Source organism: Pongo pygmaeus, chromosome 19, assembly GCF_028885625.2.
Source record: "Pongo pygmaeus isolate AG05252 chromosome 19, NHGRI_mPonPyg2-v2.0_pri, whole genome shotgun sequence".
NCBI lineage: Eukaryota > Metazoa > Chordata > Mammalia > Primates > Hominidae > Pongo > Pongo pygmaeus.
Window position 1 is genome coordinate 12,914,124 of NC_072392.2, and position 25,290 is coordinate 12,939,413.

At 45.0% G+C, this 25,290-nt stretch overlaps 1 protein-coding gene across 4 annotated transcripts in view; it reads left to right on the top strand.

Moving 5' to 3' along the window:
* ARHGAP44 (Rho GTPase activating protein 44) overlaps positions 1-25,290 on the top strand; it is a 201,240-nt gene that overhangs the window by 149,408 nt on the left and 26,542 nt on the right. For all 4 annotated transcript variants that reach the window (XM_054456371.2, XM_054456372.2, XM_054456374.2 and 1 more), the window contains exons 8-16: positions 1,416-1,484; positions 3,946-4,027; positions 4,429-4,556; positions 9,528-9,639; positions 10,031-10,112; positions 12,864-12,944; positions 16,198-16,311; positions 16,960-17,051; positions 19,014-19,194. In XM_054456371.2, the coding sequence (XP_054312346.1) occupies positions 1,416-1,484; positions 3,946-4,027; positions 4,429-4,556; positions 9,528-9,639; positions 10,031-10,112; positions 12,864-12,944; positions 16,198-16,311; positions 16,960-17,051; positions 19,014-19,194 (941 nt within the window). The remainder of the gene's footprint in view (positions 1-1,415; positions 1,485-3,945; positions 4,028-4,428; positions 4,557-9,527; positions 9,640-10,030; positions 10,113-12,863; positions 12,945-16,197; positions 16,312-16,959; positions 17,052-19,013; positions 19,195-25,290) is intronic.

Consider the following 25,290-nt stretch of genomic DNA (forward strand, 5'->3'; position numbering starts at 1 on the left):
TTTAGTAGAGACGGAGTTTCACCGTGTTAGCCAGGATGGTCTTGATCTCCTGACCTCGTGATCCGCCTGCCTCGGCCTCCCAAAGTGCTGGGATTACAGGCGTGAGCCACCGCGCCCGGCCAATGAGTGTTAACTTCTTTTACTCTTTCTTTCTTCTGTGAAACTGGACCAAGCATAGCATTGTCTAATCTGTACTTCAAGCTCTCTAGAGAACACACTTCCTCTTTTAACTCTGTGACTCTGTTCTGTTGCCTTGTGTACAAGAACTCTTGAATGATGTTCTCAGCAATTGCTTGCCTGTCACAGATACTGAAAATGAAACAGATTGCTCCTGCACATCCTAGTGTTCTTAATGAGAATAGGCTTAATTAGCAGCTAGAGAGACTGAGGGTTATGGGGTTGGTGCAGATTGCTTGAGGTTTCATGAAAGAGCCTCTTCCTGAAGCATATAGTTACCTGCTTTCATTAGTTCAGCATCTAGGTCAGCTTTCTTGTGCTATTGCCATGTTTGCCCCAACCTGAACACGTAGGCTCTTCTCTCCTCAACTAAGTGCCTCTTCTAAGGATCTCCAGCCTAGAGCAGCTCACAGGGAGGAACCTTAGAGATCGTATGACTTGAGCAAGCAAGTTCAGATAAGTGACATTCTCAAAAATACAGTTAATGACAGAGTCTACATTCTGCTCAAAATGTACTTCTATTATGCCAGGCTATGAGTGATTCCATAGAACTGAAAGCTGTTCTCCTTGGAGGACAAAACATTCCGGATTTCAATGCAGCATTGGGTCACCCAATCTCATGGACAACTGAATATAGTGAAGGATTGATAACACCATTAGATTTGTGTGCAGTTTTGCATGAGTCCAGATTTTGCCAAGTTTTGAGTCAGCAATCCTTTCCCTGTGCACCTGTCTTATCCAAGCTTCCTCCAAATTGGTGCATTTCCATCTCTTTCCCATATGCTTGTGATCAACCAATCAGTATTGAGTCAGTATTGAGAATGAAGGGAAGCAGACCAGTGGAATGATCAAAGAGAAGAAACGGCATTATCAAAAGAGCAATAGCACAATGTGTACTTGGAACTTGCTTCAGAATAGGGGCACGAGCTGTAGAGATGGATGGAACTAATTTGCACATCACTCCTCTACACCAGCTTTGACTTTAACTCTAGCTGTGGTCCAAATGTCAAAATCTCTGGGGAAATGACAGACATAGGTGTTCTTTTCAAACTTACGCATTTTTCAGAGCTGTGGTTGACAAATATGGAAATGCCCATGGAAAGTTTGTATCATATCAAGTATTAAAAAGGAGATTAAGCAGTGTTTAAGGCTCTTTCTCCTATGATGTGTTGACTTATGCATTAGCCACTCTCCATTGGTTTATATTTTACCTTGGTTGTATATTTTACCTTGCACAGGACCAGCTCTCAGCTGACATGTACAGTTTTGTGGCCAAAGAAATTGACTATGCAAACTACTTTCAAACGGTAAGTGCCCAGAAAGGTGAGATTGCTTAAAGGCTGTTTGTAGGAGAAGGGAATGTGGGCGTGGAATTAAGAGTCCCTTAGTTGATCACATCATAGAAAAAGGTGGGAGCTTTGACCATTTTACTAGTGAATAAATCCTGCCATGCTCCTGATATGGATTTCTCCAAAAACCTTAGAATAAAACTTAATCCCATCCCTTGGGATTATTGCAACTCAGTCCACTGATTCTCAGCCAGGAATAATTTTGTTCCTTCCCTTGGTGGGCAGTTGGCAATATCTGGAGACATTTTTGGTTGTCACAGTTGTGGAGGGAGGTGCTACTGGCATTTAGAGGGCAGAGGCCAGGGATGCTTGTAAATATCCTACAGTGCACAAGACAGCCCCCACACCAATGAATTATCCCGTCCAAAATGTCAGTAGGGCTGACATTAAGAAACTGTGGTCTGTGCTAACAAGGGGCTTGAGAAAAATAGGAAGGCAATTCCTTCCCCCCGCACATTTTCTTTTTTAATGTAGATTTTTATGAAAGGCAGTGACTGATAGGTATATGATGATTGATGTGGCCTGTTGGCCTGCCTCTCACCAATCAAAGTGATTTAGACAGTAAGAAACAGGATCTGAGTCATCTAAACTTGAATAAACTGGTACAAAAAATTAAGACCCAGGTTGTTTACCAGGGTAAATGCAAAGCAAGTCAAAAAACTTCGAGAGAGAAAAAAGTTCAAATAAAGAAAATCAGTTATGCTCACTTGCCTTTAAAGTTGGGAATAAAAGGCTAAGACCTAAAAGCTCTTGATTTATAATCGGGGAAGGAAAGGAATGATAAGGAAGGAAGGTAAGGAGAGGAAAAACAAGAAATTCTGCAAAGTTTAAAATGCTTTGGTAAGTATGGTCAAACAACTGTGGGCTGTTAGCAATTTTCCAACATTTCATTAGTGGTTCAGAATGCAGAGAAGCCCCTTCTACTGGAAAAGGAGTTGATATGCATTACTTCCAACTTGGAAAGTTTATTTAATTAATTTATTTATTTTTATTTTTCGAGATGGAGTCTCGCTCCGTTGCCCAGGCTGGAGTGCAGTGGCGTGATCTCAGCTCACCACAACCTCCACCTCCTGGGTTGAGATGATTCTCCTGCCTCAGCCTCCCGACTAGCTGGGACTACAGGTGCATGCCACCATGCCCAGCTAATTTTTGTATTTTTAGTAGAGATGGGGTTTCACTGTGTTGGCCAGGCTGGTCTGGAATGCCTGACCTCATGATCTATCTCGCCTTAGCCTCCCAAAGTGCTAGGATTATAGGCGTGAGCCACCGTGCCTGGTGGAAAGTTTATTTTAAAGTAGTAGAATTTTTTCAGGTGTATTCCATTGGTTGTATTCATGAAGGTAATATTTAATTTTAGAAACTCAAAGACTTTAGAGTTTTACTATGACCTCATTGACATTCCAAGCTTTACTAGACAGCCTAATTGTCATTCGGATACCATTTATTTCAATATTCTGATTTTTAAAAAAGTTTGTATTAGTTTTACTTTAATTTCACTTAGGGATATTAGTGTCCACCCTCCACAACAAGCCTTCAGACAGATTAATTTCCTCTCTTTTTCTTATACATGCCCAGTTTTGGGGAAGGGATAGGAGGAGTCAGTAAACAAATGAAGTAACTAGTGTTTATGAGTTTCATCTGCTCTTATCAACATGTTGGCCACTTTTAATTAATGGGATGGTCAAAACAGAATACTTTGAAGGAATTTGTTCTTTGGACTGCATCATTTTCACCAAAGCAATCTCACCTCCAGGGTATTTGAAGAAGATTGCAGATCAAGCCACAAGTTTTCTGATCAGTTATACGTTAAACTAACTTTGCAGAAACAAAAGATGTATACAAGTTAATGACGTTTAAGTCATACATATCTCATAAGTAAATTATTTTTCATATTTATTTCAACAAATTTGTTTCTATTGTAAGAGATGGGGTCTTGCTATGTTGCCCAAGCTGGTCTTGAATTCCGGGGCTCAAGTGATCCTCCAGCCTCAGCCTCCTGAGTAGCTGGGATTACAGGCATGAGCCATCACACCTGACTCAGTAAATGTATTTCTAAATGTGTTTTCCATTTCCATTTGCTACGGTTGCCCCTTTCTTTGTTGCCTTTTGCACTGAGGATGGGGTGCCAGAGGAAGAAGGGTGGTGATAAAATCAAGCTCTCTAAACCACGTTCCAGCTCTGAAGAGCTCCCCCTATTCCTGTCTGGTTCTCCTGCTTCCCAAATTTCCACTTGTAGTGACTTTGTTGTTATGGAGGCTAAAGAGGAAGCATGCTCATTATTTTAGGTAGATTGGAGGAGGGAATGGGTGACTACCTCCTTCCCCATGTGGAAGCACCTTTCTGTAAAATGCTTTGCATGCCGTGGCAGCCTGTGTCCTTGCCTCTCGCTAAGGGTGATGCTTGCCTTGTGTCTTCTCAGCTAATAGAAGTGCAAGCTGAATACCATAGGAAGTCCCTGACACTATTGCAGGCTGTGTTGCCTCAGATCAAAGCACAACAGGGTAAGTGCAGGCCTTCCCTGGAGAAGGGAGGGCGCCGGGGAGCCTGCTTGCCTTCCCGGATGAGATGAATTCCTTGTATGTCGTTGGCCCTTACACTCTGCCCAACAGGATCACCTGTAGATGAGCCTTTTGGACTTACTTCCAAGCTGGTGCCTTGAGTCGGGGGTGCGTAGGGGTGCCTGTAGAACAGTAACCCCAGTGGCCCTGGACGCAGTTGGCTGGCCATCCCCCACCCCCCACTCCAGTCCTCCTGTCATCCCTAAAACCACAGAATGGAGGCTCAATTGGGCCTCCCTCTCTTTGGTAATCTTAGGAGAATCTGGACGACAAAGGAAAGCGAGATTCCAGCATGAGTGACCTTGGCGAACAGCTGACTGACTCTTTCTCACTCCTCCCCTCAGAGGCCTGGGTGGAGAAGCCTTCCTTTGGGAAGCCGCTGGAGGAGCACCTCACCATCAGCGGCCGGGAGATCGCCTTCCCCATCGAGGCGTGCGTGACCATGCTGCTCGAGTGTGGGATGCAGGAGGAGGTAGGGCTGAGCACGGCCACACGCCACCCCGGGCAGATCTCCTCTTCCATGAGGCAGAGCTTACAGGATCCTCCCTCCTGTACCGTCTCCACTCCGGCCCCCACGAATCCAAATGGCTTAAGACAGTGGCTCAGACCCATCTTCTGCAGAACACAGATTGATCCTGCCTTTTACTGTGAGCCTTCATCCGACAAGAAGAGAGAATCGTGATGGCCGTGAGGAACGGATGGCCATATTCTAGCCATTCTTTCCCCCGGTTTAACATGTTTGGATAATTTGGGCATTCTGCTGCTGCTATTTTTTTTTTTTTTCTTTTGAGACAGAGTCTTGCTCTGGCACAAGGCTGGAGTGCAGTGGCACGATCTTGGCTCACTGCAACCTCTGCCTCCTGGGTTCAAGTGATTCTTCTGCCTCAGCCTCCCAAGTAGCTGGGACTACAGCCGTGTGCCATCACGCCCAGCTAATTTTTTTTTTTTTTTAGTAGCGATGGGGTTTCACCATGTTGGCCAGGATGGTCTCGATCCCTTGACCTTGTGATCCACCCGCCATGGCCTCCCAAAGTGCTGGGATTACAGGCGTAAGCCACAGCGCCCGACCCTGCTGTTGCTATTATTACTCCTTCTCCTTCTTTCTCCTCCTCCTTTTCATCTTCCTTCTCCTCTTCTTCTGCCTCTTCCTCTTGCTTAATAAGTTACCTAATTTTAGGTAATTTTAAAGGTTAAGGCTCTTAAACTTTTTTATCATAACTCTTTTATAGAGATCCTGAAAATATGATTGATAGATATATTAGAAAGTACTTTTTAAGAGCCACATGTAAAAAATGTCTATGAGAATTTTTCTTTTTTTTTCTTTTTGAGACGGAGTCTCACTCTGTCACCCAGGCTGGAGTGCAGTTGCAGGATCTCGGCTTACTGCAACCTCTGCCTCCTGGGTTCAAGCGATTCTCCTGCCTCAGCCTCAGAGTAGCTGGGATTACAGACATGTGCCATCATGCCTGGCTAATTTTTGTATTTTTAGTAGAGACAAGGTTTCACCATGTTGGCCAGGCTAGTCTTGAACTCCTGACCTCAAGTGATCTGCCCACCTCGGCCTCCCAAAGTGCTGAGATTACAGGCATGAGCCACTGCACCTGACCCAAGAAGTTCTTGATAAGTGTTGTTTTATTGCTGTGTAAATCATTTCCTGGGAGATAGATCTCATCTTTGGTTTCTTCCATAGACTATTTTAATATCTTTACTCCATCTTCCTTTGATCTGATTAGCCAATCAGTATTTATTTAGGGCATGCTGTACATGTTTTATTGAGCAAAGTATGAAATAGTGAGATAGGAGACTTATAAAATTATTGCCGGAGATCAGTCTAGCATCTCTCAGTTAAGCCTAATTCATCCAGAACAGTCTGTAAGTCTCTAAGGGAGCATTAAGTTATATGGGACAAAGTAAGGGCTAGGATGAGAAGGAAGCCAGTGAGCATGTGGGTGTATGTGGCATGCTTCCTGTAGGCCAGCCTGTTCTAGATGCTGGAAATTCAAAAAGGAATGGGAATAAATGTGTATTTTTAACACATTTTATGTGCCAGGCATTTGCATGTTTGTTATCAAATTTTTTTAGCTTAGCTTAGGTTAGCTTATGAGACAGGGTCTTGCTCTGTTGCCCAGGCTGGAGTGCAGTGGTGCCATCTTGGCTCACTGCAACCTCTGCCTTCCAGGTTCAGGCGATTCTCCTACTTCAGCCTCCCAAGTAACTGGGATTACAGGCTCCCAGAGCCTGTAATGGAATTTCAGCATGCTGGCCAGGCTGATCTTGAACTCCTGACCTCAGGTAATCCGTCCACCTCGGCCTCCCAAAGTGCTGAGATTATACGCATGAGCCACTGCACTGGGCCTCAATTTAAAACCAAAAAGGTATCTACCATCCCTGAGAGAGAGTTTCATGGAAGAAGATGAACTGGACCTTTTCTTTCCCTATCATTTTTTAAAAAAAATTATGGAAAACCATAAACGCATAAAGATAACATAATGAGCCTTACCACTCAGTTTATGGGCAATCTTGTTACATTTCTGCCTCCATTTCCTGCCCCCAAACCCCTGCCTTGGATACTTTGAAGTACATCCCAGACATTATATCATTTCATTTATAATACTTAAGTATGTATCTCTATAAGATAGAGGATGTTTTAAAATATAATTTTTGGCTGAGCACAGTAGTTCACACCTGTAATCCCAGCAGTTTGGGAGGCTGAGGTGGGAGGATCACTTAAGCCCAGGAATTCAAGACCATCCTGGGCAACATAGTGAGATGCTCTCTAAAAAAAAAAAAAAAGAAATTAGTTAAAAAATATAATAGGCTGGGCTCAGTGGCTCACACCTGTAATCCCAACACTTTGGGAGGCTGAGGAGTGCAGATCACCTCAGCCCTCCTCAGAGGTTAGGAATTCGAGACCAGCCTGGCCAACATGGTGAAACCCCGTCTCTACTAAAAATACAAAAATTAGCCGGGCATAGTGGCACACGCATCTGTAATCCCAGCTACTCAGGAGGCTGAGGCAGGAGAATGGCTTGAACTGGGGAAGCGGAGGTTGCAATGAGCCGAGATCACGCCACTGCACTCCAGCCTGGGCAATAGAGTGAGACTCTGTCTAAAAAAAAAAAATATTAATATTCCCCAAAAAGTAACAGTAACCTATTAGAATCATCAAATATCTAATCAACATAAACTGGTTTTTGAAGAGCAGTACCTTTGACATCTCCCAGCTCCCGTCTCTGTCCTTTCTGGGCTACTCCATTTCTCAACAGACCTCGCTCTGTCACTTGCATTTTTCCCTGTTTTGTGTCTGCTCTTTACTTTTAGTAACAAATAGGTTCAAGTTTCCCCTAGCCTAAAAAAATATATCCCTTTTCAACCCAACCGTAGCCTCATATTTCTTCCCAATCTCTTTGGTTTTGTTTTTTATGCTACCCAATTTCTTAAAATAACTCTCAACATTTGCAGCTCCTGCATCTTTGCCACCACCTACAGATCTTCTTCTGGTGTTGCTTCGCCCCTGTCACTGGGCTAAAACTGTCCTCCGGGATCCCCAGGGACCCCCAGATTGCCAAATCCTATGACTTACTGCCAGCCTCCTTGGCCACAGTGCTGCCTGGTGTTCCTAATGTAACCATCCTCGAAACTTCTAGTTCCTTTGGCCCTCTGGTTCCCTCTGGCCTCTGACCACAGGGGCATCAGGTTTCTCTGTTTAGCACCATGGTCCCCTCTGGCCTCTGACCTAGGGGCATCAGGGTTCTCTGTTCAGCACCATGGTCCCCACCCTGCCCTGCTAGATCTGCTCCTCAACCTCAGTGAGGATTCCCCGTGTGAAAAGGCTTCACTCATGCTCACTGCCATCCTTCAACATTTCCATGCAAACTTTCCTCTAACAGGAACAGTCCCTGAAACAGGACTCATTAGCTAATATAACAATCCCCTCCTCCTCCTAGTTTTTATGCTTCGCTCAGTTACACAATCAAAAATCTAAAGGCTTATCTGTGACACCTCTGTTTCCTTCTCTTTGGCATTGTCCATCACCAAATCCTATTGGCTCTTCTCGCATAGGCAAAGGCATGGTTTTATGAAGATCTGAGTGACTCCTTTCATGTATTGTGCAGCTTGCTGTCTTTGTCATAGCAGCCTTACTGATACACTCGTCCAAACATGTTCATGTAGCTTCCTCACATATATGCCCAAAGAGCTTTGCACATCTGTGTATCTATATTGAGAAGGGGGTTAGTGATCCTAGCAAGACATAAGCTTGATATTCCAGAGTAGGAACACTTTTTCTAAAGGAAACTGGAAGTCTATATGGCCATAAAAGATTAAAGGGATAAGGACTGTTCTGCCTGCTTGTTTATCAGCCTGTGGGTTGCATTACAGAATGCAAGGAACTAAGATGAAACAGAAACCGATAGGTCTTTAACCCATGTGTCACTTACCTGTGACGTGGAGGTTTCTTTCCAACTCTGACCTGCATTCGTCTTCTCCACACAGCCCTCTCCTCTTCTCTTTCACTTCATAGCTCTCTTTCACTCTCTAAGGTGCAGTGCTTCACTTAGAAGAAATGGCAGTGATTTGAAAATAACTCTTGAGAATGGAATGCAGAAGAATGGAAGGAGGCTACCTCACAAACCACCCCACCCAGTCTGCCCTTCCCCTGAAGGCATAGACTTTATTTGATTCTAAAAGTATAGGCCGGGCGCTGTGGCTCACACCTGTAATCCCAGCACTTTGGGAGGCTGAGGCCGGTGGATCACTTGAAGTCAGGAGTTCAAGACCAGCCTGGCCAACATGGTGAAACCCCATCTCTTCTAAAAATACAAAAAATTAGCTGGACGTGGTGGCGGGTGCCTGTAATCCCAGCTACTTGGGAGACTGAACACGAGAATTGCTTGTACTGAGTCAAGATCGGGACACACACACACACACACACACACACACACACACACACACACACACACACACACACACACACACACACACACACACACACACACACACACACACACACACACACACACACACACACACACACACACACACACACACACACACACCCTGGAGACCTTCTCACATTCAACTTACCAGACTGACCAGGTCTTAGTCGAATTCTTCTCCAAGATTTATCTTACACATACAAGAACAAGATGTCTAAGTGCCCAAGATTCATTTATCCAGTAAATAGTTACTGAGCCAGTGTGATGAGCCACCCCTGCCCGAGGCTATGGGGATACAACAGTGGGTAAAGCCAGTTCCTGCTCTGAAGTTGCTTATGTGCAAAGAGGGAGACATTGAGAAAGCAGGCAACTAGGGGATTGGTAAATGGTGTTGGACAAATGCGTCTAAGAGGTTTTGGAGAAAAGAAGCAGGCAGTTGCGGGGTCTCTGCGCTTTGCTGTTGTACCTTGGAGTTGCTGTGCGCTGACCCTCTGTCCTGTTGGTAGGGACTCTTCCGAGTAGCCCCCTCTGCCTCCAAGCTGAAGAAGCTGAAAGCCGCCCTTGACTGCTGCGTGGTGGATGTGCAGGAGTACTCGGCAGACCCCCACGCAATTGCAGGTGGGCACCTCTCAGCGCTCCTGTGTGCCATGGAGGCTCACAGGGAAGGGGTGGGTGGGGAGGCTGTGTGGCTACAAGTGCAGGACACTCGAGCCAGTGGCTGCCCAACGCACTTCAGATATGTCCACTCAGTGCCCAGTTTCAGGGCTGGGTGCTCTGGCCCCTTGAAGGAAGGCCTCCCCGCATGCCAAGGGAAGATGAGGTAATTGTGGGAAGTAAGAGGTCCCCCGTCAAAGCCTCGTACCCATTTCCACAGGAAGCTACCATTTGCTGTTGACATGGTGATCAGGAGGCCCATCCCCAGATGGAACCCACATAGGCAGTGCTGGCTGGTGGGTCTTGCCTCTGCCGCATCATAACAGTTCACAACCAATATTTCATTCATGCCTAGGAGCTTTGAAATCTTACCTCCGAGAGTTGCCAGAACCTCTTATGACCTTTGAACTCTATGATGAGTGGATCCAGGCTTCCAAGTGAGTACCCCTTGTTTTGGAATGTCCTGTGAGTTATGGTTTATTTGGGAGTATATGCTGAAATTATAGAAGCATGTAACCTATGATCTCGCAACCCCGTTTCTTGATCTCTGCCATGAAGGAGTGCTTATACATTTGCCCAAGGAGGCAGGTCCAGGGATATTGATGGCAGCATTATCTGAGATAGCAGAAGCCTAGAAGTCACTAAAGATTCAGTGGAGAAGGGGGTTGGGAAGTGGCTAAGTCAACTGTGGAGTGTCTGTACCATCACACACTGGAACAATTAAAAAATAGGTAGAGTTATTCATGCTAACATAAATAGATACGAAAGCAAGTTAACAAGGACTCCTGTGACATTCTATTGTTATAAAAAGGAAAATAAACACCCAGCACACTTAAAACAATAGAATTTTAAAAGGACCTATATTTGTGTGTAAGTGTATAAAAGAAAGTTCTGGAAGGGCTCACGTAGGCTGACAGCAGTGATTCCTTCTGGCCAGAAAAGTAGGACAAGGGAGTGGGCATAGGGTCTTTACCCTCATCTGTAATAGCTAAATATATTTTAACAATAAGTAATAATGAACTTAAAGGGAGGTCACGTGTCATGACACATGGGCAGCAGCCTCTCTCCCCCCTCCTGAAGATGCACCCAAGGGAGAGGCCGCAGCCCAAAGCCAGGCGCAGGGCTGTAGCAGTGTGTCGGGTAGAGTACAGCTGCATGGAGCAGGCAAAGCCACTAGCCCTAACGCGTGCTCTGGCTCCCACGCATGGTTTTTGAGTCCTGGCTTATGGCATTGTATGTTCTTTTGGGCATAGGTAAGAGCTGTCTTAAGTAAATAGTACTGTTTGGAGGAATGTACTTTTACTGAGTGAATGGACTGGTGTAGTGAGGAAACACACAACAACAGGATAGGATGGGAGAATTTCTACCAGCACAAAGATGGTGGAGATGAGGGTAGAGATAGTCTAGGTGGGAGAAGAAGGAGGGAGAAGAATGTTTTCTGAGAGCAGGACTAGGGCAAATAGCCACCTTAGCTAGGGGCCTGCGAAAGGAAATGATTTCTGGAGATTTCTAGTCATGGGATTTAGTTGTTAGTGTGTTTCTCAACAACACCATGAGGAGCAGGTGTTGTTTCTCATCACCTGTCAGAAACAACAGTGGAATATGTGTCTGGTGCTTCTCCTTCTACTTTTTGAAGAACTGGGCCTGGAAGAGACCCACCTGACCTGGAAGGGAAGCCAGGCTCAAATGTGTAGAGTGAGAAAAGCCAACTCCAATCAAGTTGCATAATGATATTTTATTTCCAAAGCAGAATGGAGATTGTGCACTTCAAAAGGCTGGCTGAATATATGGTTCTCTTTTATCTCATTGTGAAAAGGGAGTGCTGGGTTTCATGATATTAATAATTACAAGTGTTACCATTTATTGAGTGCTTATTAGAGACTTGACATTGTTTTAAGCTCATTGTATGTTTTTAACTCATGTAATTTTGACAAGAACCCTATGAAGTGGGGTGTGCTGTTTCTCCTATTTTACATTTGAGGAATTTGAGGTATTGAACAGGTATGTAACTACAGGTTACCTGCTGGCTAATAAGTGGCAGAATGGGAACTTGAATCCAAGGAGTCCGGTTTCAGGGCCTTTACACTTAACCACAGCACTTTTTGCCTCTCTAGGACAAGAATGTGGTCCTAGGGATGAAGCCAAGTGAGAACATATCCTTTGATGGAAACTGTCACTCTTATTATTTATTGGATATATAAGTGATCTTGATGATATACAGTTAGATAAAGGCAGGATAGCTCAGTGCTTCAGGACCTATCCAGAGATACTCCTGTTCCTGCTTCATTTGCAAATGTGGGTCTCCATTAAGAAATAGGAATGATCCAGGTGACTCAAGAGGTCAGTGTCTTTGAACCAGGGAAAAACAAGAACCTATTTCTACCACTGGATGATATGCATGTAGTACCTAAGATCACTTCGTCTAAACCAAGTAATTTTGCCTAGAACAGTGATTTCCAACCCTCTGTGTGCATCATTGTGTCCTGGGAAGCTTTTTAAAGACACTAATGCTTGAACCTTTTTTTCAGAGATTTCGATTGAATTGGTCTGGGTTCTGTGATTCAAAGCTCCCAAGGCTGTTGGGTTGATAACCTATGAACCTCTGATGAAGCTGAGTTTCATCAGAGGCCAACACTAACCTTAACAAGACATTGCACTTCAGGCCAACTCAGCAGGACACAGACAGATTTGTCATAGGATGGGACATCCGGGAGTCACAGGAGGAGCAAGGGAAGCAGGGGCTGAAGTTAGGGATTACTAGGACAGTGCAAGATAGCCTGAAACTCAAAAAGGACACATGATTGCAAGCCATTTACGTGATCTGTTTCCATGCTGGAGTCGTGCAGAATACAGGCTCAGAATAGCCCATGGGCTGAGCTCCCTAACTGGCATCTGTGTCCTCCTGCAGCCCCATAGCCCTGCCACACCAGAGCAGGTCTCTGGCTCTGGCATATATTCATTTGGGGCCTCTGAGGTGTGTGGTGGAAGCATTGTTAAAATAGCACAGGACAAGACAGAAGGAGAACATAGAGGGGTAAATAATAACAACCAAATTCTTTAATACTAGCTTGCTGATATGGTCAGTTACAATGGTTGGTATCAAATATTACAATGATTGGTTAATATGATTTCCAATGAGACTTTATTGGTTCGTACTCAACCAATGACTTTTCCTATCAATTTCTCAGTATCCAGGAGCAAGACAAGAAGCTTCAGGCTCTATGGAATGCTTGCGAAAAGTTGCCCAAGGCCAATCACAACAACATCCGGTAAGTGGATACTTACTAAGTGTAGACACATGGCTTGGGCTTATGTAAGCCTCAGACATACAACTCCCCGGGTAAAAGTCATGGTAACTACCATGCATAGCATTTTATGATGTCCAAGGTATTATTAACATGCATGGTCTCTTTTTTTTTTTTTGAGACGGAGTCTCGCTCTGTCGCCCAGGCTGGAAGTACAGTGGGATGATCTCGGCTCACTGCAAGCTCCGCCTCCCAGGTTCACACCATTGTCCTGCCTCAGCCTCCCGAGTAGCTATAGGCACCCACCACCACACGTGGTCTCTTTTAAACCCCAAGCCACCCTGTGAAGGAAGGCAGGAATAATTATTGCCAATTTTTAGATAAGGAAATGGACTCAAAGAAGCAAACCATTGGCTAATTCAGTTAAAGGAGCAAAGACGAATGCAAGCTATCTTAAGATATTGGGGATTTGTGGTAAAGACAGGTAGGTGTTGGTGGACACCTGGGAGAAGCTGACCTACATGGGTGCTGGGGGAGGCAGAAGTGTCCTTGAGCAAGTCCGCAGGAAGGAGAGACAGGGAGCATATTCTCTCCAGTGCTCCCTCATTCCCGAGCCCCAGCTGTGTTCCACGTCTGCCTCTCGCTTTTCTTGCTACCACCCGAGCTTCCACTTCCGGCGCACTGCAGATCCTTCTCCACGCCTGGCTCCTGCTGCTTCACACTCTGCTTCTTTACCGCTTTGTCTTGCCAGCACCCATCCCGGCCCTGCTGCCTTTCCTCCCAGATTCTTAGGAGGCAGATTTTCAGCATCAGCACCTACTGCCATCTGCCTGGTTATTTCTGTTTTCCTGTTAAAAATCCCCAGAATGATGGGATGGCAGTTCCTCAAACAATTAAACACAGAATTACTGTAGGATCCAGAAATTCCACTTCTGGGTATGTACCTAAAAGAATCGAAAGCAGGGACTTAATATTTGCACACTCGTATTCGTAGCAGCAGTGTTCATAGTAGGTAAAAGGTGAGAAACCAAATGTCCATCTACAGATAAGTGGATAAACAAAATGTGGTATGTTCATGTAATGGATGCCATTCTGATTCTTGTCATCACATGGATGAACCTTGAGGACGTTATGCTACGTGAAAGAAGCCGAAGAAACACAAAAGGACAAATGCAATACATGATTCCACTTATATGAAGTACCTGGAGTGGTCAAACTCATAGAGAAACAAAATGGGATGGTGGTTGCCAGGGCTAGGGGATGGTTGCCAGGGGCTAGGGGACAGAAGATTATTGTTTTTTGTTTTGTTTTGTTTTTCTTGAGACAGAGTCTCACTTTGTCTCCCAGGCTGGAGTCCAATGGTGCAGTCTCGGCCCACTGCAACCCCCACCACCCGGGGTTCGAGTGATTCTCCTGCCTCAGCCTCCTGAGTAGCTAGGACTATGGGTGTGCGCCACCATGCCTGGCTAATTTTTGTGTTTTTTTTTAAGTAGAGACGGGATTTCACCATGTTGGCCAGGCTGGTCTCAAACTCCTGGCCACAGGTGATCCGCTTGCCTCGGCCTCCCAAAGTCCTGAGATTACAGGCATGAGCCACAGCGCCTGGCCAAGATTATTGTTTAATGGGGACAAGGTTTAGCTAGGGAAGATGAAAACATTCAGGAAATGGATGGTGGTGATAGTTTCATAACACTGTGAATGTACTTAATGCCACCGAATTGTACATCTAAAAATGGCTAAAGTAGTAAATTGTATGTATATTACAAATCAGATCCCAAGAGTGGGAATCGGATGGTTTCAACTTATGGCATGTTGCTGACCACAGCCCTAGGCCTCTGGCCAGCCCATGGGTTGGCCTAAGCTCTCAGCTTAGGTCCCACATCCTGGTCCAGACCCGTGTGGCCTCTTGGAGGGTGGGGCATGGCCAGGAGAGGCCGTGGGTGGAGTTGTCACAGTGACAGCTAAGTGATTACATGGTAGGACATGAGTCTGCTGGACTTTCTACCGGGCTGACGAAGGTGAGCAGAAAATCCCGAATGAGTCGCTTCAGTATGATCCAAGCAAAATGGGGTTAGGACCACAGCCTATTGTAACTGACAGGCCAGAGAAAACATGTCCTCTCAGGGTCCTGGGGCCTCTTGTCAGGGACTGGCACATTTTTAGTGTGGTTTGCCAGAGCTGTGTTTTTAAATTTGCAAGTAGCTTCTTCACTGTATTTGTTTTATTTCTATATAGCTTCTTTGTTGGCTCTTTTTATAAAATAACTTTATTAAGCTATGATTTTCATACCATTGAACCTTTTTAACATGTGCAATGTAATAGTTTTTAGTGTGTTCATATAGTTTTGCAACTATTACTGGTGTCTCATTTTAGAACATTTCCCTTACCCCAAAAAAGAAATCCCCTTCCCATAAGCACTCCTTATTTTCCCCAACCATGCCCCTAAGCAACCACTAATGTACTTTCTGCCTCCATAGATTTGCCTATTCTAGACATTTCATAGAAATGGAATACTATAATATGTGGCCTTTTGTGTCTGGCTTCTTTCACGTAGCATAATGTTTTCAGGTGTATCCATGTTGCAGGATGTGCCAATACTTCATTCCTTTTTATGGTTGAATAATATTTCATTGTATGGACATACCACATTTAATTTATCGGTTCATCCCTTTATGGACATTTGGGTCATTTCCACCTTTTGGCTATTATTAATAATTATGATTCCATGAACATTCGTGTACAAATTTGTGTGTGGACAGCTTTCTTTTGGGTATTATCCCTAGGAATAGAATCGCTGGATCATATACTAAGTCTGTGTTGGACTTTTTCTTTATTAGATCTTTCCAGAGCACCCAACTGAGGGTAACTCCGGGAAACACCACCCCTAGCATGTAGATATTCCTGCCAAAGGTACTTAGACATACTGTTTATCACTCCTGCACACAGGGAAGATGGCAAGAAGTAATGGGGTTTGTAAAAAGCGAGGCACTTCAGGTCATTATATACTGAGTCAGAAGGAAAGATGGAGACTTTCTGGCCAGTGTTAGTTGAAGCAGATGTTGACACCTGACCCAGTGAGATCTGAGCCTGTCTGTTTTTGGAAAGAGGATGCAGAATTTCCATTTCCTGACATGCGACACATGTTCATTACATTGCAGGCGCATGAGTCTCCTAGTCAGTGAGATATGTGACATGAGAGAAGCTTCTGTCCAGTCCCCGTGGTGACATGGCTGGTGTTGAGCCTTGGTTAAACCTGGCCCTTCTAATTTTCTTTTAGATACTTGATCAAATTTTTATCCAAGCTGTCAGAATATCAAGATGTAAACAAGATGACTCCCAGTAACATGGCAATTGTTTTAGGACCCAACCTCCTATGGCCACAAGCAGAAGGGTAAGTACAGGGCAGAAAAGTGATGTGGGTGATCAGGTGGGACTGCAGGGCCTGAGCAGGTGGGCAGGACAGCAGGGGCCTAGCTGAGCACCAGCCTCTTGTATTTTCCAAACCCTATTTCTGTGTTGGCCTGCTCCTCTTTTAGGCTGAGGAGGAGGCACAGAATTCTGCAGATCTTTCTGTTTGTTGATGGTCCCAGAGCTACAGGTCTGAAGTCAGGGTCTTCTCTGAGCTAATTAAGTCAGCACTGGGATGAGGGGGAAGGAGGGTGTAGGACATGGTGGCACAGGTCAGGCAAGCTCTTAGACTTTGTCATAAGAGGGCGCATCCCAGCCTCAGGATTCGGAGGCATAGAGGGCTGTCTCCAGAGACAGCAGAGTTGGAAAGAGGATGAGAATCACAGGGATCGGAGGGAGGAGAATCACACCTCACATTGAAAGTGGCTTTGTAGGGATTGTTCATGTGCCCTGGGGTTATCCCCATTCTGCAGATGGAAAAAGAGAAGTTCAGAAAGGTGAAGTGTCCCTCCCAAGAGAAAGTCTGCTCTCAAACCTCTGCCTGCAGGGTTCGTTCCAGTCCAGGGCCCCTTCCTCAAACCCTGCCTCAGCTACTAACTCCACCCTGTTCGCCTCTGCTCTCTGCTTACAGGAACATTACAGAGATGATGACCACAGTGTCGCTGCAAATTGTTGGGATCATTGAACCTATCATCCAGCATGCAGACTGGTTCTTCCCTGGGGGTACGTGACAGCACCTAGGTGTGGGGGCAAGAGGCAGGGAACAGGAGTATCACTGCGAGTTCTGAGCCTTTGAAGCCAAGTACCACTGCCCACGGGCTTTGTTTTTTTTGATTCCCCTGTAAACACACAGACACACACACATGCATGCAGACGTGCACAAAGGCACACACGTATCGGGGTGGAGTCATGGCAGCTTCCTGTTCTGTAATCTCTATATTTTTTGAGACGGAGTTTTGCTCTTGTTGCCCAGGCTGGAGCGCAATGGTGCGATCCGGCTCATCGCAACCTCCACCTCCCAGGTTCAAGCAATTCTCCTGCCTCACCCCCCACCCCCTGAGTAGCTGGGATTATAGGCATGCGCCACCATGCCGGACTAATTTTGTATTTTTAGTAGAGACAGGGTTTCTCCATGTCTCTCAGGCTGGTCTTGAACTCCTGACCTCAGGTGATCTGCCTGCCTCATCCTCCCAAAGTGCTGGGATTACAGGCGTGAGCCACTGTGCCTGGCCTGTAATCTCTATTTCAAGGGACACTCTGGCCTGAAGGTGTCCACTGTCTGTACTAACCATGTCCGTGGATTTTACTGGTCTAATATCCATACCATGGTTTCTTCAAATCTGCAGATCTTAGAATGCTTGTGCAGGAAGGAAAGATCCTGTGCCCCAAATCCTTCACTTTGTAGATGCAGAGAGGGAGACAGGGTCCTGAGATGGATGGGGACTTTTATTCAGGACTTACAGATCACCTGGGTGCCTTACAGACCCCCCTTTTGCTACCCTAGGTTGTGCTCTTTGAGTTGTCCCTCAGCATGTGAAGGTGGGGCTCAATCTCAAAGGCAATGAGATTCTTTTTTTTAATGCCTGCTTCAAAATTAGGCTCTGAAGGCAGCTTCCTAAGAGGGAGTTTCAGAGATGTTCTGAGCCACAGAAGCCTCACTCCATAAGTAGATGACTCTCAATGGTGACAGCTTTGAAGAGATAGCAGTTGTTATACTAAATTCGGCATCTGCTTAAAAACATAATAATTGGTACTGTACCGTATGTTTGGTAGACATTAAGGGAATGCTTTTTGCCGTGCTGCAACAGCTGTTAAGGCATGTGAGGATAGGTTAGTAATTCTATGCTCTGCCCATTAGAGGTAATCAATTAATGCTGTTCTAACATTGAAGAAGTTTGATTGTCTTTCTTTTGCTTCATGTGTTTTAAGGTCTGAACTGCTGACTCCCTAAGAGTTGCGTTGATAACAGAGTTGGGTGGGTGTGGGAAGTCAAGATAGGTAGGAGTCAAGGCAGTAATCCTATAGGTTCTGCGGCTGAGCTAATTCATTACCACTGCAGACAGACAGAATCGTGCAGAGCTAATTTATTCTCATTGACTAGGAAAGGATGGGATAAGTACTTCTGTGTATCTCTTTGACAGCCAAAAAACAACTTTAATGAAATCTCTATTTCTAATATCTTGAATTTATTCTCTATGGTTTTCCAGAAAGGCAGTGTCATCATCTATAAATATTAATATTGCCTCTTATTTTATTTTCTTGACTAATTCCATTGGCTAGCGTTTCTCAAATGGTGTTAAGTAATGGTAGTGATAGTGAGCATTGCCATTTCTCCTGATTTGATTAGGACAGCTGTCGGCTTTCAGTCTTAAGCATGAGGTTTTAGAAAGATGATTTTATATATTTCAGAAAGTATCCATCCGTTTCTGTTTTTACAAAGTTTTTTTGTTTGTTTGTTTTTTTCACAAATTGACATTGCTTTATTAAATGCCTATATAGGTGATCACATGTGTTCCCCTTTTTGGCCTGTTAATGTGATGCATTATATTAATAAAGTGAACCATGGGATGAAATTTTCTAGGGATGACATACGAGGGAGTGGGTGTCTGGACTCATTCCTCCCCTGCCCAGGAAGGGTGTGGCAGACCAAGAGTTCACGTGTACCAATTCTTTCTTCCCCCGCAGAGATAGAGTTCAACATTACTGGCAATTATGGGAGTCCAGTACACGTGAACCATAATGCCAACTACAGCTCAATGCCCTCCCCAGACATGGACCCTGCTGACCGGCGCCAGCCCGAGCAGGCCCGCCGGCCCCTCAGCGTCGCCACGGATAATATGATGCTGGAGTTTTACAAAAAGGATGGGTATGAACTGGTGTCTCTTTCTCAGCACTGGGGATTAGGGGAGGTGGTGGGGGTGGATGGGTGACACATAAGAAAAATACAGTTATGGGAAGGCTGCACTGACTCTCAGCAGTTTAGGTGACTTGTAGCAATTAAACTGTATCTGCTGTGTCTGGGATGAGTTTCTTTGGCTTGCCGCCCTTTAGACCAGAGGTCAGTGTAGCCTTCTTAGCTGACACAGTTGTGATCAGTATTAATTAGTTCTCATCAAAAGAAAGAAAAAGTAGTCACTGAGGGGAATTAAAAAAGAATACCTACGCACTTTATTTGGAATCAAAACGTATACATGTAGATCAATTCCAGAATTTGTAGTGGCTTTACTTTGACTATAAATCGGCTCATTTGCATTCTTCAGAAGCATCCTGGCACAAACAATACCTTTAATGTACAGTTTAACATTCCCAGTTTCGGCCTAAAACTTGAAACAGCCTAAGCGTAAAATCCTTCTAGGTTTTTAAGATGTTTTCCTATCTTTTATTATTAACATCCATAACTACTTCAATGCAGTTATTAAGAGTCTTGTAAGTACATTCAATTTAGTTTGCACAGGAACAACCCTGTCCACACTCATGTTAAATTAGTTCATATAATATTGAACTACATAATGATTCCCATAGCAAGTAAGATGGGCATAAACAGGTTTCATAACAAGCACAGCTGACTCACGGTGAGCACCAGCTCAGCCATGGCAACCAGAGGACGTGGACTAATGAGCGTGTTCAGCAAGCTGCAGGCATCCACGAATACCTCTTACAGGAGGGGATCGTGTTGGTTGTTCAGGCAAGTCAGTTCAGTAAACTTTGGTTAGAAATTAAAAATTACTACTGTGAAATAAAATGTAGCAACTGCTCCTTTAGGATAGATGAGAGCATAAAGCATTGAATGGGAATATCGGAAATGCAGACAACAGGAAGTAACCTAGCTAGAACCTTCCCCTTTCCTGACAGACCACTGGGCAGCCAGAAAGATATGCTTGAAAGGCCCATGGCCTAAAGCGACGCAGGAGGGAAGGTTGAAAATCCAAGAACTGTTAGAGGTGTGTGAATCTTACTTTTCACCCCGCTTCTTTCTGAATGGGAGTTGGTATTGGAGAACTAAAGTTGGCAGAGGAGACCCTAGGCTTGTTTCCTGGGATGATGGTCAAGCCTTCACAACGGCCAATATCTCTTCTTTGTCACTTCACCTATCAGAGACAATTTGTATGTGGCAGATGGGAGTTGTTTGTGTGCGCTATGCTGGTGTTTATTGTTCTCCACTTAGTGGAGAAAGAAAAAAAAAGGAAATTCTTAGATATTCAAATGAGTATGAAAAAATGTCTTTCTTTTTTGTTTTGTTTTGTTTTAAGACAGAGTCTCAGCTGGGCGTGGTGGCTCATGCCTGTAATCCCAGCACTGAGAGGCTGAGGTGGGTGGATCACAAAGTCAGGTGTTCGAGACCAGCCTGACCAACGTGGTGAAACCCCGTCTCTACTAAAAATACAAAAATTAGCTGGGCTTGGTGGCACGCACTTGTAATCCCAGCTACTCAGGAGGCTGAGGCAGGAGAATCACTTGAACTTGGGAGGTGGAGGTTGCAGTGAACCGAGATCATGCCATTGCACTCCAGCCTGGGCTACAGAGCAAGACTCCATCTCGAAAAAAAAAAAAAAAAAAGGAAAAAAAAAGAGAGTCTGGCTCTGTCGCCCAGGCTGGAGTGTAGTGGTGCAATCTTGGCTCACTGCAACCTCCATATCCTGGTTTCAAGTAATAATTCTCTTGCCTCAGCCTCCCGAGTAGCTGGGATTACAGGCGGGAGCCACTATGCCTGGCTAATTTTTGTATTTTTAGTAGAGATGGGGTTTTGCCATGTTGGCCAGGCTGCTCTCGAACTCCTGACCTCAAGTGTTCCTCCCGCCTTGGCCTCCCAAAGTACTGGGATTACAGGTGTGAGCCACTGTGCCTGGCCTCAGAAAAAATTTCTTTAATCTATAAAAAGGAACATAGAATCTGAGAGTCAGAGACAGAGAAAACTAGACAGTGCATTGGAACTTGTTTTTATATCTTATTAATTCAGTTCCTTTGTGAAATCTCTGTAAGCTGAAGGAATGCTCTTGAGGGTAAATTCTGGTCCTGGCTGGGTGATACAGCACTCCTGATATTCCGTCCCAGGTGTTTCTACCTTCAAAGTGTGCGCCTCCATCCCTCCTCCATCCTCTCTGCCAGATCTGGTTTGATTCCAGTGCCTCCTGGGTGCACTCCAAATGGCCTCTGAGAGAGAGTTACCACTGCAGATGCACTGGAGCACTCAGAGTTCACTGGCCCACTATCCGCAGGCAGATGCAGAAGCTTGAGCAATATCTTAAGCAGATACCTTATCTCTGATAAAGCTCTCCTGCTTAAGAATTTTTTAAATGATATGTCCACTCTGTATACTATTCTTATTTAAAGTTGAAACTGCCACCATCTACTTTAAGAGTATAGGAAATTTATTACATAATTTATTGTTGTACATAAAATAAAATGTATGTTTCAAAATGGGTATTAAATGTTAAATTCAGGCCGGGCGTGGTGGCTCACACCTGTAATCCCAGCACTTTGGGAGGCCGAGGCAGGTGGATCACCTGAGCTCGGGAGTTCGAGACCAGCCTGACCAACATGCAGAAACCCCGTCTCTACTAAAAATACAAAATTAGCCTGGTATGATGGCGCATGCCTGTAATCCCAGCTACTCGGAAGGCTGAGGCAGGAAAATTGCTTGAACCCGGGAGGTGGAGGTTGCGGTGAGCCAAGATCGTGCCATTGCATGACAGCCTGGGCAACGAGAGCAAAACTCTGTCTCCAAAAAAAAAAAAAAAGTTAAATTCAATGAAGGTCTTACCGGTTTAGGGTGGCTCTCCCTAAGTTGTCTGAGGTAGAGCGTCTGGGCGTACGTTTTAAAGAATTGTAGTGAATTGTAGAAGATCAGTTTTTACCTGACCTTAAAGAGTGGGTGTTTTTGGGGAGAGGAAAGACATTTGCATCTCTTGAGTCCCTATGTTATCTTAGTAACATTAGAGCAGTTCTCTATATTGGCCCCATTTCTGATCTTTTGAAATCTATTAGATGCATTTTAAAGTCTTCACACTGCTCATTGAAACCCTGACAAATTAAAGCTCATGTTATTGAAGGTTTTTGGCCAAGTTAAAAAAATATATATATGAATTATATATCAATAAAGCAGATACTTATTTAAAAAGAAGAAAATTGGGGGGCAGAAAAACTGGGTAAAATTGCAAAGAAATGGTAAGTTACCAATCTGTGTCACTGACACTTTCCTAGGCTGATGACTGTTATGTCTTAGATGTCATACAAAGCTTCTTACTCCCCTCACAACTCTGGGCTTTGGTCCTGATGCCTTTCTGATTCAAAATAATGCAGGAAGCTGGGTTTCTTTAGCAGGGCTTGGAGTCCAGTTCAGGAGCTTACATATACATTTTTCATCATTGTGGTAGGTAAAATAATGCCCATCTACCAAAGAAAAATAGATCTAAAGCCCTGGAAACTATCCATATTTCCTTATTTTAGAAAAAGGTCTTTGAATATGTGATTAAAATAAGGATCTTGAAATAAGGAGATTGATTATTTTGGATTATCAAGGTGGGCTCTACATGACGTCATGTGCATCCTTATTAAGAGGGAGGCAGAGAGAGATTTTACTACACACACAGAGGAAATGTGAAGATGGAACAGAGAGAAATTTGAAGAGATGGCCACAAGCCAGAGATTGCCAACGAACACCAGAAGCTAGAAGAGAGAGCAAAGCCTTGCTCCCTCCTTGATTTTCACCTGGTAGTACCAATTCTAATTTATTTAGAAAATCAATTTCTGGGCCGGGCATGGTGGCTCATGCCTGTAAGCCCAGCACTTTGGGTGGCCGAGGTGGGTGGATCACCTGAGGCCGAGAGTTCACGACCAGCCTGACCAACATGGAGAAACCCTGTCTCTATTAAAAATACAAAATTAGCCAGGCATCGTGGCACATGCCTGTAATCCCAGCTACTTGGGAGGCTGAGGCAGGATAATCACTTGAACCCAGGGAGGCGGAGGTTGCAGTGAGCCGAGATAGTGCCATTGCACTCCAGCCTGGGCAACAGGAGTGAAACGCCATCTCAAAAAAAAAAAAAAAGAAGAAATTTCTGTTGTTTACCAACCTTGTAGTTGGTACTTGTGACAGCAGCCACAGGAAGCCAATACAATCATCCACTGCAGCTCCACACCAAGAGCTTTGGTAAAGATGGCAGCAGATGCTTTGCTTGTCCTCCCAGGGAGTGTTGGAATCTGAGTGCCCTCCCTTCGAGTCTGAGTTGCTCTAGTGAGTTACTTGACCTAGTAGGATGTGGCAGAGGTGATGTTCTGGGACATCTGAGTGCAGGTCAGAAGAAGCCTTGTAGATTCTTCCTGGGTCTCTGGGGACAGTCACTCTTGGAGCCCAGTACCATCCTACATGGAAATCCAAGCAGCTCCTTGGAGAGAAATGGAAGTCCCCAGCCCTCAAGCCCAGCTGAGCACTGTCCTGACAGCCAGCACAGCTCCAAGCTCTGAGAAGGAGTCATTCTGGAATCTTCAGCCCAAGTCAGACCACCTCTGCCAATGCTGTGTTTGCAGACAGGCCAGCCTTGCACCAATGTTGTGTGTGCAGACAGGCTGGCCTTGCACCAATGCTGTGTGTGCAGACAGGCTGGCCTTGCACCAGTGCTGTGTGTGCAGACAGACCGGCCTTGCACCAATGCTGTGTTTACAGACAGGCTGGCCTTGCACCAATGCTGTGTGTGTAGACAGGTCGGCCTTGCATCAGTGCTGTGGGTTCAGACAGACCGGCCTTGCACCAGTGCTGTGTGAGCAGACAGGCCGGCCATGCACCAATGCTGTGTGAACAGACAGGTCGGCCATGCACCAGTGCTGTTGTGAACAGACAGGCCGGCCTTGTGCCAATGCTGTGTGTGCAGACAGGCCGGCCTTGCCAAGCCCTGCCAGAACTCTAGATTGGTGACCCAGATAACCATGCTAAGTTTTAGGGTAGTTTGTTACATAACAAAGAGCCAGAACAAGCTTGAAAAAAAAAAATCCTTCAACCCCATCACCTGTCCCAAATCTCCCCCATCTGATTTAAATGGCCTGGCCTGGGATAAGTATGTGATTCTAATGTGCTGGGGTTGGGAACCACTGAATAATTTTGCCACTCTGAATAAAGAATTTGGCAATGCTACATTTTTTTTTTAATTTATCAAAACTTTCCTACTTTAGCCATTGAGTATTGGTGTGATATATAGGGTGTCCTAACTCTGCCAGCACTCTGAGCAACAAAGTATTAAATAAATCACACTATTGTTTTCTGTACTTTTTAAGCTCCTTCTTAGAAAGTTTTGGGTGCAGATTATGTTTTTAGTGTCTTTTTTGTTTGAGTTGTTTTATTGTTTTATAGAATAGTGAAATTTGTGTCTTAGGTCATTAGTCCTAAATAATAAATGAAAGTAACTCTACAGTCCCTTCTATTTTTCTGACAGTGCCAGACTTCCTGGTCAAATCAATCTTTTTTTTCTACTGCCTTCAAAAGAGTTTGCCGAAGTGTCTATCTACACTCTTGCTGGTTGGTCAGGGAGCACGCATGGAGCCAGCATTGGGCTTTGGACTCCAAGCATTTGTCAGATGCCTCCACTGGCTGCATCCCCGACTGAGCCTGGACAAGCTGGGCCAGGACTGTTGAGGGACCTGTGGAGAAGCCCAGAGGCAAGAATAGAAGCGACAGTCCAGGTGCAGTGGCTCATGCCTGTAATCCCTGCACTTTGGGAGGCCAAGGTGGGCGGATCACTTGAGGTCAGGAGTTCTAGACCAGTCTGGCCAACATGGTGAAACCTCATCTCTACTAAAAATACCAAAGAAATTAGCTGGGCATGGTGGCAGACGCTTATAATCCCAGTTACTCGGGAGGCTGAGGCAGGAGAATTGCTTGAACCCAGGAGGCAGAGGAGGTTGCAGTGAGCCAAGGTCGCACCGCTGCAGTCCAGCCTGGGCGACAGAGTGAGACTCCGTCTCAAAAAAA